Source organism: Scylla paramamosain, chromosome 14 (genome assembly GCF_035594125.1).
Source record: "Scylla paramamosain isolate STU-SP2022 chromosome 14, ASM3559412v1, whole genome shotgun sequence".
In the NCBI taxonomy this organism is placed as follows: domain Eukaryota; kingdom Metazoa; phylum Arthropoda; class Malacostraca; order Decapoda; family Portunidae; genus Scylla; species Scylla paramamosain.
Window position 1 is genome coordinate 17,974,923 of NC_087164.1, and position 17,500 is coordinate 17,992,422.

The 17,500-nt window shown below is 39.7% G+C and overlaps 1 protein-coding gene across 1 annotated transcript in view; it reads left to right on the top strand.

Annotated features, from left to right (window-relative positions):
* Positions 1-17,500, top strand: part of LOC135107130 (uncharacterized) — a 143,103-nt gene that overhangs the window by 110,428 nt on the left and 15,175 nt on the right. The window contains exons 5-9 of the mRNA XM_064016840.1: positions 160-295; positions 4,070-4,203; positions 10,681-10,701; positions 11,081-11,164; positions 12,057-12,195. Of these exons, the coding sequence (XP_063872910.1) occupies positions 160-295; positions 4,070-4,203; positions 10,681-10,701; positions 11,081-11,164; positions 12,057-12,195 (514 nt within the window). The remainder of the gene's footprint in view (positions 1-159; positions 296-4,069; positions 4,204-10,680; positions 10,702-11,080; positions 11,165-12,056; positions 12,196-17,500) is intronic.

Sequence of the window (17,500 nt, forward strand, 5' to 3'; positions counted from 1 at the left end):
AAACTGATATAACATAGCATGACATAAACTAACCTAATCTGACGTGACGGAGCCTAACCTAACCTAACCAACCTAACCCTAAGCTAAATCGACGTAAAATAACACGGTCACGTATAAATTAAACTGCCACACTCACACGTATTCTCTCGCCCGTCACAGGTGCACCGGTCCAACACGAGGCGCGTCCTGCTTAAGAGCCTCACCTTCAACTCCACGGGGGTGTACAAGTGCGAGGTGTCCGCTGACTCGCCCCACTTTCACACCTTCGAGAAGAGCGGCAGTATGGTGGTCGTCGGTATGGTTTAATCATTGTTTCTCCTTTGTGTTCCTTAGTGTCTACAGCTCCATTTTCTGTTTATTTCTTCTTTGTGTTCTATATTATATGTCTTGCTGCTTGTTTATCCTTCGTGTTCCCTAGTACGTGTCTGACTCTTGCTTCTTTTTTGTGTTCCTTAGTGTTCCTTCGTTACGCTACTTGTTCTGGAACGCTCTGCTCTCCCATGAAGACTGTTTTGAAAAGTTGCAGGATGGTTTGTCTGGTTTCTATTCGTTTTAGTTACTGATGGTGTGGAATCCTTGTTTTAGAAATGACTGGCTGGTTTCTCACTGGCAACTTTATTCACTTATTTATTTCTTTTTGCTATTGGGGCTACATAATCCTTAGCAAACATGTTTAGTTAGGTCTTTGTTTTTTTTTTTTTTTTTTACTGATGGTGTAGAATCCTTGTCTCATATATGTTAAGTCGAATTCTCAATATTGCTCTTGCTAATGGTGGTACAGAACCCCTATCACACATGTTTAGTCAGGCTTCCATTATTACTCTTTTCTTACTGATGGTTTAGAATCCTTGCCTCTGAAATAATTATCTGGATTCTTCTCAATGGGGCTTTTTCCCATTGGTGGTACAGAATCCTTGGCAAACCGGTCATGAAAGCACGCATGACAACCGCAGTACCTTCCACTAGTCTGTTAAAAGTGATTGAGCTCAGAGGTAAACGTGTTTTAGATTACGCTGCTTCATTGGTTCTTTATTTCGATTCCAGATTCATAGTTCGTGATGGTACCGCTAACAGTTTACCCATACATAAGCTGCATCATCCTTCACTTACTCCCATACATCTATCCACACACACTCTCTCTCTCTCTCTCTCTCTCTCTCTCTCTCTCTCTCTCTCTCTCTCTCTCTCTCTCTCTCTCATGGGTAGTTTCCAGCGTCCAGTTTCAACATCTCATCTTGGGAACTGAATGAATCTTATCAAGTCCAGGCGTTCAACGTTCATCCTTACTGTGATGTGTTGTAACGGTCTCCTCTTCCTCCTCCTGCTCTTTCTCTTCCTCCTCCTCCTTCTCTTCTTCTTCCTCCTCCTCCTCCTCCTCCTAGTCCTCCTAGTCCTCCTCCTTTTCCTCCATCCCTTGCTGTTTCTCCTCTTCTTCATCATTCACATCGTTGCATTCATTCATTCACATCATTCACATCGTTGCATTCATTTTCCGGCTTTCAAGAACAAGAAGTATAAAAAATTAAGCACATATATATATATATATATATATATATATATATATATATATATATATATATATATATATATATATATATATATATATATATATATATATATATATATATATATATATATATATATATATATATATATATATATATATATATTTCGTATAAGACCACAAACATCTGTACATACCTGGAGTTGTACCCATAATATTTCCTATATTATTCCAATACCATCAGGATCACCATTAGTAATTGTAAACGCAGGGTACAAAAGAATAGAGAACATAATAAAGACAAAGTGCAATAAACCAAGATAATTTTCCAGCGCCATTCCTCAGCAGAATTAACCCTGGTGCCTGATGGCCATCCTGAGGTGGAAAGCCGCCCCATATAGAGTATCAATCCCACGTTGTCCTAGCGAGAAGGGGGGATGGGGGCGACCCGGTCACTCTTCACACTTATCCCAAGGGAAGGAGCGTACCGTGTACATTTGTAAAGAAGAAAAAATAAATAAAAATTTCACTGTGGGGGAAGTAAACATCAGGTGCTAGGTAAATGTATTATTTTTTCGTCTCCAAAAATATCTCACTTCAGGTCTTTCCTTTTAAAACAAAAATGGGTTGATACTGGGATGAAACAACAACAACAACAACAACAACAACAACAACAACAACAACAACAACAACAACGACAACAACAATCTCATTCATTACTAAGAGGAACTTCTTATCTAGGCAACTTATTTGAAATGTGGTGCCACAGATGTATATAGACAAATGTGCATGTAAAGAGATATGACTGGATTGTTTTCATAATCACTCTACGTTAACATCACCATTTATTTTTTAATTCTTTTTCATTTAGTTGATCGGCGCTACACATGTGAGACAGCTTCGGAAAAAAAAAAAGATAATGATAATGAGTAAAATGAATTTAATCAATATCCGGTGTATGTTAGAATAATGACACTTGATCCCAGTGTGAGCCAAGAGATCAACAACTTAAAGCAACAATGACGACGCCCCCACACCGTAATAGGAGGTAACATTTCCTATTACCCAGTGACCTGTCAACATGTGACCTAGCTCGCAGCGCGGCACGGAATAATAACCAGACACGATAAAAACTGAGATTTTTTTCTACCCTAGAGAAACACCAGCGCTACATAAGTTACCGGTGCTTGTCAGCCGATACGTGATCTCTGACGCTTTCACCGAGAGTATCCTCTGGTGTCCAATGTATTTTCGTTTCAGGGAGGAAGGGAACTGTGTAACTGACTAAGAGAGGGTCATGTGGATGCTTGGGTGGAGTGAGAGGGAGGAACTATGACTGACAAAGCGACGGTCTTCTTGAGGCTTGCGACGAGTTGGGAGTGAAGGGAGCAAGCGTGGGTCATCTTGAGGTTTGCTTTGAGTTGGGAGTGAAGGGAGGAAGCAGAGGTCATCTTGAGGCTTGCGTCTAGTTGGGAGTGAAGGGAGGAAGCGGGGGTCATCTTGAGGCTTGCATCTAGTTGGGAGTGAAGGGAGGAAGCAGAGGTCATCTTGAGGCTTGCGTCTAGTTGGGAGTGAAGGGGAGGAAGCGGGGGTCATTTTGTGGCTTAGCTACAAGGAGTGAGAATGAAAAAATGCCTGAAGTTATATTTCATTAAAGGATCTATATTTGTATGTGCCATAACCCTTGATTTCAAACACTTCCGTAAAAATAATGAAGGGGAAAGAAGTATATGGGACACACTCTTATTTTGTGCAGAAGGATGTCAAGATCCGTAACGTTTGTTGTTGGTAATCACCAATTCTTTGTGGCCGCTTCAGTTTGTAGTTCTGTTGTTCATGGATCCGCTTCCTAAAACGCTTCGTCGTCTTCTGTCGAGTACTTTCAACAGCTTCTAGTGGTTGTTATTAAGATTTTTAATTTCTTTCCATGATTTTAGTGATAGTTTGCCAGGAATTCTGCATCATCCATTGAGAAAAACACACATGAGAATCCGTCTAGTCATCTGGAAAGTTTCTGAAAACAGTGGTTGTGAGTGTTGAGCGCTTCAAGACACGAACTGATGTGAACATTAACAACCAGATTTAAAATGTTATCAAATAAATGCACTAATTATATATCACTTTACGTACATTATTCTCTCATTTTCTTCACAGAAGGATTTATTTTACGAATATAAATAACGTTCCATTTTTTTTTTCATTTAATATCCATATCACAATAATTGTTTTATCATTTTGCTTCCTGTCTATACATTTCCACACATCCCGGTTTTACCTTACAAGACTTACCAAGTAAATAATATTTTTTTTGTCCTTTCTATTCAAGTATTACTAAACAAATTGCTACAACATTCTTTTTTTATGCTTTCTGCTCCTGATCCTAACTCTCAACCTTTTCCTTTAACACCTAGCAAGTAATCATTTCTTTTCCAATCAATGTATTACTACCGAAATGTTGTTACAGTAGTTTATTTTCCTGGTACTGATTAACTCTCAATAGAAGTCTTTACTTCTCTTATCTCTCTATTGACTAACTCCCCTCGCTCCTCCACCCCGTCCCCCCAGAGCTGCCGCAACAAGGGCCCGTGATCCAGGGCATGAAGAGCCACTACCGAGTCGGGGACACCGCGAGGCTCAATTGCACCTCGGCCAAGAGCAAGCCAGCGGCGGAGCTTGCCTGGTATATCAACGAAGAGAAGGTATTTCTGTACTGACTGCCTGTGTGTGTGTGTGTGTGTGTGTGTGTGTGTGTGTGTGTGTGTGTGTGTGTGTGTGTGTGTGTGTGTGTGTGTGTGTGTGTGTGTGTGTGTGTGTGTGTGTGTGTGTGTGTGTGTGTGTGTGTGTGTGTGTGTGTGTGTGTGTGTGTGACTTCACCTGCTGCCTCCTCGGTCATGCTTGTCGTTTTGTTGGCATTGTTATTGTTTTTGTTGTTGTTATTGTTGTTGTTAGTTTTATTATTATTATTATTATTATTATTATTATTATTATTATCATTATTATTATTATTATTATTATTATTACTATACATTATTATCATTGCTATTATTATTATTGCCTTGTCGGTGCCAGTCCGTGTGAGATTGCTGGCCTGGTGTGTATGTATGTATGTATGTATGTATGTATGTATGTATGTATGTATATATATATATATATATATATATATATATATATATATATATATATATATATATATATATATATATATATATATATATATATATATATATATATATATATATATATATATATATATATATATATATATATATATATATATATATATAGATAGATAGATAGATAGATAGATAGATAGATAGATAGATAGATAGACAGATAGATACATTATTATTATTATTATTATTATTATTATTATTATTGTTATTATTATTATTACTATTATTATTATTATTATTATTATTATTATTATTATTATTATTATTATTATTATTATCATTATTATCATTATCATCATCATCATCACCATCATCATCATCATCATCATCATCATCATCATCATCATCATTATCATCATCATCATTATCATCATTACCATCATCATCATCATCATCATCATTACCATCATCATCATCATCATCATCATCATCATCATCATCATCCATCACCATCATCATAATCTCAAAAAAAAAAAAAAAAAAAAAAAATCTAAAATCCCCACAAGAAAGGATGTAGAGAGCAAAATCTTATTTATACTACAGTGATGTGTAAGTTTCTCCGTCAAGCTGCGGCAACCTATGAAGAAACCTTGAGAAAAAAAAAAAAACGCAAACGAACACGACACACATAAAACAAGTGAATAAGCCGCCCAACGCGAACACAAACCCAGAGGACCACACACAAATAAGAGCAACATAGGAAAGGGCAATGTAGGACTGTTCCCACCTTTATCTTTATACCTGCCTTGTGTTTCACCCACGCCTGCACTAACACTAAATCATGCTTAGTCTGTGCTTCTTAATCCCTGGACACGTTACCTGACTGGATGATGGTGATGGGGTGAAAGTGAGAGTGATGATGGGTAAAGGGTGTTGGCGAATGGGTGAAATTAATGGGGTGATGAAGAGTTAAGGGTGATAGTGATCGGTGATGGTGATCGATGAAAGTGATGAGTGATGATGATGATGGGTGATGATGTGTGAAAGTGTTAGGTAATGGGTGAAGGGTGACGGGAGAGGGGTGATGGTTATGGGTGGAAATAACGGCTGATGACTGGTGATGGTGAGGAATGGGTGGTGACGGAGGGTAAGAAGGTGGTGATGTCAAGTGATGGGCAAAGATGAATGGCAAGGGATTATAGAAGGTTGTGAATATTAAGGAGACGCACAAAAAGACAAACAGCAGGTATGCATTACAGTATACGGAATATGAAAGGGAGCGGGAAGGTTGACAGAAAGAATGAAGGAGGGTCACCGAAGGATATTTCAAGGTTACTTTGCATTTTAAAGATAGGCATTTTAAGGATAAACAAAGACGGGCACATAACTAGAGACAAACAAGCAGGTAAGCAGCCAGACAGACAGATAGAAAGAGCTGCAGACTGTGAAAAAGGTCAGTGTACAAAAAATGGTTGATGGAGAGAGAGAGAGAGAGAGAGAGAGAGAGAGAGAGAGAGAGAGAGAGAGAGAGAGAGAGAGAGAGAGAGAGAGAGAGAGAGAGAGAGAGAGAGAGAGAGAGAGAGAGAGAGAGAGAGAGAGAGAGAGAGAGAGAGAGAGAGAGAGAGAGAGAGAGAGAGAGAGAGAGAGAGAGAGAGAGAGAGAGAGAGAGAGAGAGAGAGAGAGAGAGAGAGAGAGAGAGAGAGAGAGAATAAGCATAGGTTAATGATAACTAATGCAGTTTTGCAGGACAGAAAAAAAAATGACAGACATGGTAGGATATGGTGTGAAAATATTTTTTTATAACACACACACACACACACACACACACACACACACACACACACACACACACACACACACACACACACACACACACACACACACACACACACACACACAGCTGCATTAGGACATTTCGGGCAGCAGGCGGACTTCATGTATATTCTTCGCCACTAAATAATGGTATCGATGCGCGCCACGACGGACAATGCTGCTGGAGAAACATTATTTTCCTCTATCTGCTCGAGAATTGTTGATTGTTTCGCCGTCCTCCTCCTCCTCCTCCTCCTCCTCCTCCTCCTCCCACCCGCCGCGTTCCCTCACCTCTGCCCCATCCCGTCTCCATCCTCTTATCCCCTCGCTCCTTGCCCCCACCACCCTCCAGTCCCTCCCAGTGGCCCCCAGTCCCGCCACCTGCTCACCCCTGGCCACACCTTGCTTGCTCCTCGCGCTGCTCACCTCAATAATTCAGTTGGTGGACCCCGTTAATGTGACGCGGTGAAGGGGCTCAGGTGAGCAAAGGTGAAGGTGCAACGTTGTAAGGGTCGCGGACACTCGGCGGCAAGTCCAGAAGAAAACGAGATGGTGCTGGCGGCAACGAGATGGGAGGCTTAAGTAATGTGACGTGTTCTTGGTAAATGGTGCTGGTGTTCTCATTATCGACATTATCATTAATTTTTAGGTCATTTTCCTTATACATATCGCTGTTTTTGGTCATCTAGTGTTCATTTCACTCTTCAAACTCTGGTCTAGTTTATATAATGGGAAAAAAAATATATATATATAAGGTATGGTAGACTTGAGAGAGAAAAAAATAACAGATATGAATGAATAAAACACAAGAGTAGAGGAATCACAAAGAAAAGAATGGAACGCTAAGACCCTGACAGAGAGAGAGAGAGAGAGAGAGAGAGAGAGAGAGAGAGAGAGAGAGAGAGAGAGAGAGAGAGAGAGAGAGAGAGAGAGAGAGAGAGAGAGAGAGAGAGAGAGAGAGAGAGAGAGAGAGAGAGAGAGAGAGAGAGAGAGAGAGAGAGAGAGAGAGAGAGAGAGAGAGAGAGAGAGGCATTTTACATTAAGACAACGCGCACGTTTGTCTCTATTTGTACCTTTTCTCTCTGCCTCGATATGTCAGTACTCTTAACCTTTGTTTTGAACTGCTACGGGAAAGTTCCTAAAAGGCTGAAGAACGAGGCAGAAGGGAGGCTGGTTTGCACACTGGACGGAGGGAGTACAGGGGGAATGAAAACATGTTGTGAGATGCAGGAGGTTAATGCGCTGACAATATTTGCGTGGGTTTAAAACCAACGGTGGAGGGAAAGAGATAGAAATAGAGAGAGGGATAAAGAGACATGATGCTACCCTTCCGTGTGATCTTAAATATGCACAGAAAAAAAAATATAAGTTGCTGATATATCGATGAGAGACAGGAAAGTAGATAAGCATGGGAGCAAGAAAGATAGGAAAAAATGCATATTTGAATAACGAAAACCGCGGAGATATGTCAATAGTGCTGATCGCTTCAATAATGAGAGAGAGAGAGAGAGAGAGAGAGAGAGAGAGAGAGAGAGAGAGAGAGAGAGAGAGAGAGAGAGAGAGAGAGAGAGAGAGAGAGAGAGAGAGAGAGAGAGAGAGAGAGAGAGAGAGAGAGAGAGAGAGAGAGAGAGAGAGAGAGAGAGAGAGAGAGAGAGAGAGAATATGTATGTTATGTATCTCAACGACTAAGACAAACAATATTGAATACCGGACGAAACAAACAAGAAAGGAAACGGGAAGTCAAGCGAACCACCCGGGCGAAAACAAGCGATGAAGGAAGGGACGTATTAATTGAATAAAAGGGTAGATGCGAGAGAGAGAGAGAGAGAGAGAGAGAGAGAGAGAGAGAGAGAGAGAGAGAGAGAGAGAGAGAGAGAGAGAGAGAGAGAGAGAGAGAGAGAGAGAGAGAGAGAGAGAGTAGACTGACAGGTAAACAAGGAAAAAGACTACAGAGACCAGAAAACAGACATACAAAAAAGAAAAGAAAATGGACAGAACTACAAGCTGTGAAAGAGAGAGAGAGAGAGAGAGAGAGAGAGAGAGAGAGAGAGAGAGAGAGAGAGAGAGAGAGAGAGAGAGAGAGAGAGAGAGAGAGAGAGAGAGAGAGAGAGAGAGAGAGAGAGAGAGAGAGAGAGAGAGAGAGAGAGAGAGAGAGAGAGAGAGAGAGAGAGAGAGAGAGAGAGCACTACTATAGACCAGTGTAAGAGCAACATACACCTGCCTCTCTATTCCCTGCTGTCCCCGTCGGAGGTGTGACCCTACGTATATCTAATCAACTCAGGTGGTGGTGGTTATACTCGTCAGCTTCATTATTCAGCGAGTACCTAAAGCATCTGAAGGGGAGCTACCTGTTCCGGTATTGATTCTTGAGCTTCGTACGTATGCTATTGCGTTCCACTCCGCTTTTAACACCAACGCGGTATGGTTAACGAGTCTTAAAAAAAAAAAAAAAATGAAAAAAAATGGAAAAGTGTCAAAAAGTACATATATTAATGGTGTCAAAGATATATATATAAGGAGTAAGGATTTCGAAAAAGTACGTAGGGTTTCGGTTTCCAAGATATTAGGGTTTTAAAAGAGTATCTGTGGTAAGCCATAAGTTGTGTGGATGGAGATGGTTATAGATAGCCATGTTTTATGCAAGGATTGGCAAGTCTAGGCGTGATGGCTTATTGCAGCTTCCCTTATTTTCTTATGCTGTTATGTTTTAATGTATATTCATTAGTACAAGAGGTGAAAAAAAAAATAGAGGCTGGATGGATTGGAGGTGACGAGTTCCGGAGTTCGCAGGTAAAGGTGAGAATAAACAACAAAAAAAAAAAAAAGGAGAGAAAGAATGATAAACTTTGGCATTACAAAACTGAACAGAAAGAAAAGTCAGATTTCACTTTATATCCTCTACGTAGTCCAGGTGAAGCTGCCCATACCTTCGTTTCTGTATGGAGCATAACATCAATAACTCTGCTAACTACTTTTAATACTCAGAAAAAAAAGTACTATTATTCAGCTTTCTGTATACTGTTTACTACGGAGGTGAAGTGCAGACTTGCCATTTTCCTCGAGGACATCAAGGAACACAAAGGAAAAACAAACAACAGCAGATGATTGGCCTTTGAAATAGAAATATGAAACAATTCGTAGAGGTTTGAGATGAATTGTGCATATTTGGTAGTGTATGGTGACAAAGAGAGAGAGAGAGAGAGAGAGAGAGAGAGAGAGAGAGAGAGAGAGAGAGAGAGAGAGAGAGAGAGAGAGAGAGAGAGAGAGAGAGAGAGAGAGAGAGAGAGAGAGAGAGAGAGAGAGAGAGAGAGAGAGAGAAACAGCTGACTCCACCAGTATGAGTTTTCTCTCACTTTCCTTGCTCACTTTATTCTCTTGTTATGTCTCGTTTTCTCACCCTCTTTTGTAAGTTATCTCTCTCTCTCTCTCTCTCTCTCTCTCTCTCTCTCTCTCTCTCTCTCTCTCTCTCTCTCTCTCTCTCTCTCTTATTCTATTTCCCCGTTTTATTTTATTTCTCTTAACTTTACTTCAGTGTCTCCCTCTTCTCTTTCTTTTCTGTCGTTGTTCCGTCCTTGGTAATTATGCCTTATTCGTAATTATTCACTATTTTTTCTTTACCTTCCCTCTGCATTTCTTCCTCACTATTGCAATTATCTTATATTCTCTTAAACATTTATTCTTCAACTTTCTCTCTCTTCTGTTCTCTCTTCTTGTACACCCTGTTATATTTTTTTTTTGTTTCTCTCTGTCTCTTTCTCTCTCTCTCTCAGTCCCATTTCGCTCTTACATCTACACCATTACCTTTCTACACTCTGTTTGTCATTCTCTTTCCCTCCTTCCTTCCCTTATTCTGTCATTCTCTTGCATTTATATCAAATTCATTTTCTCTGCAGTCACATCCCTTCCTCTCCTCGCCTTCCTTACCTGTTCTCTTTTCTCACCCCCAGTGTCCTTCCCTTCCTACCCTCTCTCCATTTCTTTTATACTTCATATTTAATAAAACGTGAAATGTACATCTTTATTCTGCGAGTGTAACACATTATGGACTTCTCGACTTAAGAAATAGAGGGAGAGTTATTTTGTACATGATCTAAGGTGAAATATATACAAGAGACGTATCAGTCATTAAAAAACTATTACGTGTCACATCTATAGAACATACGTAGTTAGGTAGGGCATTAATATTTACATGCTGTTGGGTGGAATGTATAAGATGTATTGCAGTCACTAGAAAATCATTATATTTCACAGGTATATCAAAACAGTACCAAGGTAGGTAGACTTACATGTGCTAAGAACCTTTTTTTTTTTTCTAATCCTCAATTTCTCTCCAAGTAAATGTTCCCCCACCAGCATTCCACACGTGAAATTTCCCTCAAAAGGATTTCCTCCTACAATAAATAAGGTTAGGTTATGCTAGGTTAGATTGCAGGACTAGGGAGAATTATTTTTGAGTGAAATTTTCAAGGAGGAATCTTTGTGGGTTGAACTTACATGGGTTGAATTTACAACGAGGCCATAATTTTTATACTGATTGAAGATAAATCACTATCACTACAAGACTGAATGTGCAATACTAGTCATGAATCAAGTCACAGGTAATGAGATCTGATTTTCAATGAGTATTATAACTGATTTATTTCTTCTGCAGGCGGTTCCCGAAATGCTGGTGGAGTACTACCCTTGGGTGCACCGCGACGGCCTGGAGAGCAGAAGACTGGGCTTGTCCTTCACGGTGAGCATATACTGCCTTCATCACTGTCTTTCTATTGTCCTTCCCAACATGCTTTGCTCATACTGCTAACTTTGGTCGAGTTACTTCTTTTTCTAGATTGTTTTCTTTAGTCATGTATTTAGTTAGTATTGCTGGGCAATTATCTTTCTTTTGAAACAGCGTTCGTCCACTGATACTTTAAACATGCCAAACAATCCATAGTCTACCGTAAGAATAACGAAATTAATTTACGGTTCTCAAGAACACCAGCGATACAAAAAAGTCAGGACAGAAAAATCCTTGGAAACAATAGTTAAACTGGGTTGCAAGTCTCCGTAGAATTCTGATCTCCAAAAAACGATGATTTCTGGCCTTGCCTTGGTACATGTCGGAGATGGCGGTGCACTGTTATGTTGAGCACAGTGATGAACCAGTCATATGCTGGATTCTAACTGAAATATTGGCGACAAGGCGTTGCGGAGGTCACGCTTACGTATTCAGTCCCTCGTGGGGCGGCTGGCGGGTTAGGGGGAATAGGGAAGGTAACTTTTGTTGCACCAGGAAATCTTATCTTTTCTATCATGACTGAGTAACAAATGATCATATATATATATATATATATATATATATATATATATATATATATATATATATATATATATATATATATATATATATATATATATATATATATATATATTTTTTTTTTTTTGCACTTTAATTTTGAATGAGTTTTTCTTTTAATGCCTTTCTGCTGGCTATGCATTTTCTGTACAGCAGTATGGAGATACACTGAGAAATCAATAAAGCTGACAGATAGGTTAAGTCACTTCTCTACAGCTTGTAGATTACAACTAAGGAATATTTTTTGTATGTGACACTGGATTCATTCTTGACCGTTTTTCTCTCGCAGGTGGACAAGAGTCACTTCATAATGGGCAATCTCGTGCTCAAGTGTAAGGCCACCGTGGCCACCGTCACCAGGGAGGAGGACGCCACCATCTCTGAAGGCGAGCAAGTCATCCTCGAGCAGAGGGAAAAATTGGTTTATGGTAAGTTGTTTTTACTATTATATATTCTTGAAGAGCAAACAGAACATTTGTTTGAACACTTGATGGCTCGCGGCTTCTATAGCAGTCGGAGTTCCATTAAAGCTCACCACACAAATGTCACACTTGTCCTTCTTCCTTCATTATTCGGTTGATTCCTGAAGAGTCACCACAGTGGATCACCCGTCTCCACCTTTCTCTCTTTTCCGTATCTTAGGTTACGCTCGTCACCGTCATGTCTCTCTTAAATCATCTATAAACTTTGGTCTTCCTCTCTTTGCCCTGCCCGTTGTGTCCAGCCTCTTCCTACCTCAGCGCATCAAAACATAAGTTCACTAGTAAAGGCGAAGGTAAAAGTTACACGGTAAGCGCTTCTTCCTACACCTTATTTTCACCTTAAGAGATTAATGTGTAAATGGCTTTTCAGTCTTAAGCTTGGCTTATTCTAACACCCACTTTACCTCATCGCTGGGTATTTCCAGACGATACTTAGGCAACCAAGAAAAAGGATAAGACGTTGCAAAAATAATTTTTATTTCGGCATTTCAGACTTGCAATTAGGAATGCCAGTCACTATTATAAAGGAAGAAATACTTAGATTTTCTATTTCCTTGTGTCCACAGAAGGTAGTGATCGAAGAATATGAAACGTGGAGTTGTCTGTGGGAAAAAAAAAAACGGTGTTACTGGCACTATTTTAGCTACACATATTTGAATATTTAAGCGCGTCCATGAATATAAGGATGTTTTCTAGAGACATTAAACATTTTTCCGTATTTTATATTTTTCTATATTTTCCGTCAAAGGGAAAATGCTTTACTACCTGGGGAACAGTATCAGTCTATCTTCCTAGCTAAAACTGATACTAGACATTCAAATTTTTCCTCCTTTTTATTATTTTCTGCACATATATTTTAATTAATTTTCTGCTTTAAACCTATCTCAGCTTTAAAATTCACGTAGATGTCATAACGTTACAAGGAAAATGAAACGAGGCTGAAGGAAAAAAAATGTAAAAGTTAAATATTTTCAACTTAATGCATACTATATACCTGCAAATCTACTACAATTTTAAAATCAAGTTGGAATAAGGGTGAGATTACGGTGTATGTGTACGTTCATTACTTCTTCGCACCGCCATGCAAAGTACACACACCCACACTCCAAATGAACGAGCACAACTCTTATCTTTAGGCGCAGGTTTTCGCTGGACGCTGGAGATGTCATCCACTTAAGCTACACAGGATTAGGCACAGATCTTTTTGGATCGATCAGAGAAGCTGTTAAGTCTGCATCTCTTTGTATATTATCCCCCTCTTTCTGTCCATGTAGTGTGATAGGTTTGGTATTTGTTGCTCTGTCTGTTAGTTTATTTCCTCCTCTCTGCCTCTGTCTCCCTCTGACCACTTGTCTGGTTGTCTGTCTATTTATTTTTTTCCCTTTATTTATTGGTCTGTCTGTCTGTTCTTGCAGCCTATTTGTCTAAATCTTTTTTTCTTTATCTCTCTCTCTCTCTCTCTGTCTCTCTCTCTCTCTCTCTCTCTCTCTCTCTCTCTCTCTCTCTCTCTCTCTCTCTCTCTCTCTCTCTCTCTCTCTCTCTCTCTCTCTCTCTCTCTCTCTCTCTCTCTCTCTCCCTCCTTAAAGCATCCACCCCTTCATTAGAACAGAAAGCTGATCATGAGATACACAAATCAACTTGGAGAGCAATCCTTTATCCCGCGATTTTCACCGAAGACTCCTAAACCTGATAAACAAATACAGAAAGAGAAGCAAGTGAGGATGGGAGGGCAGGGAAGGGGAGGAAGACAACAGGAGCAACAGCAGCAGCAACAGCAGAGGCACCAGCAGCAGGATTCATTAGTATAACAAACACTTATTATTTCTTATAGCGATCCCAACTGTTTCCCTACTCTGAAGAATCCTCTTACTTTACCGAGATAATGGTCCTTCCTTAGAGTAACATGATACCGCCGCTGCCTTTCTGCCTTCCCACCACCGCCACCAATCAATTCTGTCTCCTCTCCATCCCATCCTACCCCAGCATCAGTTCCTTCTGTTCCTTTCTCTTCCCGTTTCTTACCCTTTCCTCTTCTCTCTTCTCTGTTATCTTGCTTCTCCCACCATTTATTCCTGTTCTCTATTCTCTTTCTTTCCTCTTTTCTCATCTCTTCTGTTATCTTGGTTTTCCTACGATTCCTTCCCTTAACATATCTTGCATTATCTTCTCTTGTGTTATGCTTTCCTTCCCCTCTATTCTCTTATCTCCACTCATCTTTCCTTCCTTTATCTTGTTTTCTCTTCTCTTCTCGTCTCTTCTCTCTCTCTCTCTCTCTCTCTCTCTCTCTCTCTCTCTCTCTCTCTCTCTCTCTCTCTCTCTCTCTCTCTCTCTCTCTCTCTCTCTTTGCTACTCTTTATCACCATCTTCACTTCCTCCTTTTTCATCTTTTACACGTTTATCACACGCTCTTATCTTGCTGCTTTTTCCTCGTCTCTCCACACAAAACTCAGTAGCACCAGCACTCTTCTGTTTCCTTTTTCCCTTCTATTAATTGACTCCTATTTCCCTCCACTTGTTGATTAATCTCCACCCAACAACTTCCGCTTCCGTTTCCTGTGCTGCAGAGTTGGTCAATCTTCCACTTCATCCGTCATCCCCCCCCTCTCTCTCTCTCTCTCTCTCTCTCTCTCTCTCTCTCTCTCTCTCTCTCTCTCTCTCTCTCTCTCTCTCTCTCTCTCTCTCTCTCTCTCTGTTACTTTTGTTCCATATATCCTTTTCAGTGCACATAATTAGCTTCGTACCTCAATTAATTATATTTATAGCATACAACTTCTGTATTATACGTCTCTTTCTCGTCACACTGGTTTATAGACACGTCATGTTTTTGTTCTCAGTATATGCTGTTATGAATCATCCATGGAAATTAAACATATCTAAATATATCTCATACTTGTAGACATCTTGCTACGACACTTCATAAAACTTACATGTTAAACGTAAGATACACTTCCTTCATTATATCCACCTTGTTATACACCTGGTCATCACCTTCATATACCTTTCTGCCCTAATACTTCACGAAACATAAATGGGAAACTCTCCTTCCAATATACACATGCATATTACATTACATACAACCCTAGTTCTTTCTCGCTACGTATTACACTCTCATTCTCACTCTAATTAGTATCTGCACCTCACCTTCAGCATCTTCACCTGTAGCCTGCAAAGTGCACATATTTCAACGGACAACACCTTCCTTCCTTCCTTCCTTTCTGCCTTCGTACCTGCTGCCCATCCTCCCACACACGTGCATCATTACCTGTGAGTTCAGTAATTAATAATAAGGGAGCATGTTATGGCTGCTTCCCTCTCGCGTGGTCTTCCTTTGAACACTCACTGCTTTCATTCCCCTGCTCTTTGTTCCCTCCATTATCTTTTGCATCTCACCCCAGACTCCTGTTTCTACACCCCTCACTTTTTTCACTCTTCCAGAACACTCACTTAACTTTCCTAAGAACTCCCACTGCCTTCATAACATTTTTACCTGTACAGCTCGCCAAAGTACGTGTAGTAATATCATGTACTAGTAAATACTAAGAAAAGAAAGGTAGTATCGCGCAGCAACCTCCACCTATCATATCCCAGTTAGGAACGTAAGAATATAAGAAAATAAGGGAAGATGCAAGAAGCCATCAGGTCTACTGGTGGCAGTTCCTCTGTGCCTACCTATTTTTACCTTTTATATTCGTCCATGAATTTATTTAATCTTCTTTTAAGGCTCTCAATAATGGCTCAAGACTAGCGACTTGATTAGTGAGTCTACTCCAATCATATGCCACTCCATTTGAGAAGCAATTCTTTCCTATCTCCTTTTTTAATGGAACTTTTTCAACTTGATCCCATTATTTCTTGTCCTATCCTTGTGTCTTTGCGAAGCTCTTAAAAAAATAGTTACTCCATGTCTTAATTTCTATTCGATTTATAGATATAAACATGAAATTCACTTGACTTCGTGACATCACTACTCGAGGCAACTGTACTTTGTCTTGAGAACCAGAGACCCGCCCACTCCCTGTTAGTTCTCCTTCAGGTAAATTTCTCCCACGAATATTCCACCCACAAGACTTCTTCCACACACAACTTCCCCATATTAGGTCATGTTGTCACGTGAGGAGGAGTGTATGAAGAGATTTCTTAAATGAGGTGAAAATTTTATAAGGAGGAATCTTAGGTGGAAATTATAAGTAAGTTTCCATAGATGCTCTCTCTCTCTCTCTCTCTCTCTCTCTCTCTCTCTCTCTCTCTCTCTCTCTCTCTCTCTCTCTCTCTCTCTCTCTCTCTCTCTCTCTCTCTCTCTCTCTCTCTCTCTCTCTTCTCATAACCGTGGACTTTTCTCCCTCTCCTTCCTCTTTTTCTTCGTTCTTTTCTTGATTTCCTTCACGTCCTTTCCAAATAGTGTATGTTTACTCTATTCGTACTTAGTAAGGTATATTTCTTTATCAGGATCTCAATGTGGTGAAAACTGAATGGTTAAGTAATCAAGTAACATTTCCCAGTCTAAGTAGATGTACCTAATGTGAATTCTGAAGACAGCATTAACTTTCGAGATATATCTGTACTTTGGGGACGGACATATACTGCCTTTTTAGGATGATATTCGTGAATTGTAGCCTCGTTTGCTTCTTCAACCGTGGGATATGTTACCTACGTGGAATTTCTAGGAAGTGAGGAAGTGAGAAGTGATGGAACGAATACAAAATAGTCCATGAGCGTTATGAACGGTGACTCAAAGGAAAAGTAAAATATCATATTACCTTGCAGACGAAAGTTACTGATCTCTGTAATTTTTAGCAAAAGCTTTACGTTCCTGCTGTGCACTGGATAACTTTGCGACACGTCTTCTAAGTTACCTCTCATGTGAATTTTAAGCCCTATATCGGTATTCATGAGGATTTCACCTTTCGTTTACAGAATATTGTAGTATGTCTAAATGTTAACAATACAAGTCTGAAATAGCGAGGAGTTACACCTATAGATGGTGTACGTAGTAATATAAATAGACCAAACCTGAATTTCCAAGTAGTATCCGATCGGTGATAGTAGACAGTTATGTAAATACATGATATTCCATATAATTCTGTCATTGCCGGAACAACATTTCTAAATACTAAACTGTCCTCACTTCTGAGTATTTTTTTTCCTGAGCTACAAATAAAGCCTCGTTTTCTAGGTAAATATAAATTCATGAAAATTATGACATCACCAATTTCCGTATAAGGGTTATGTTTTATCAGTTCTATGTAGCTTT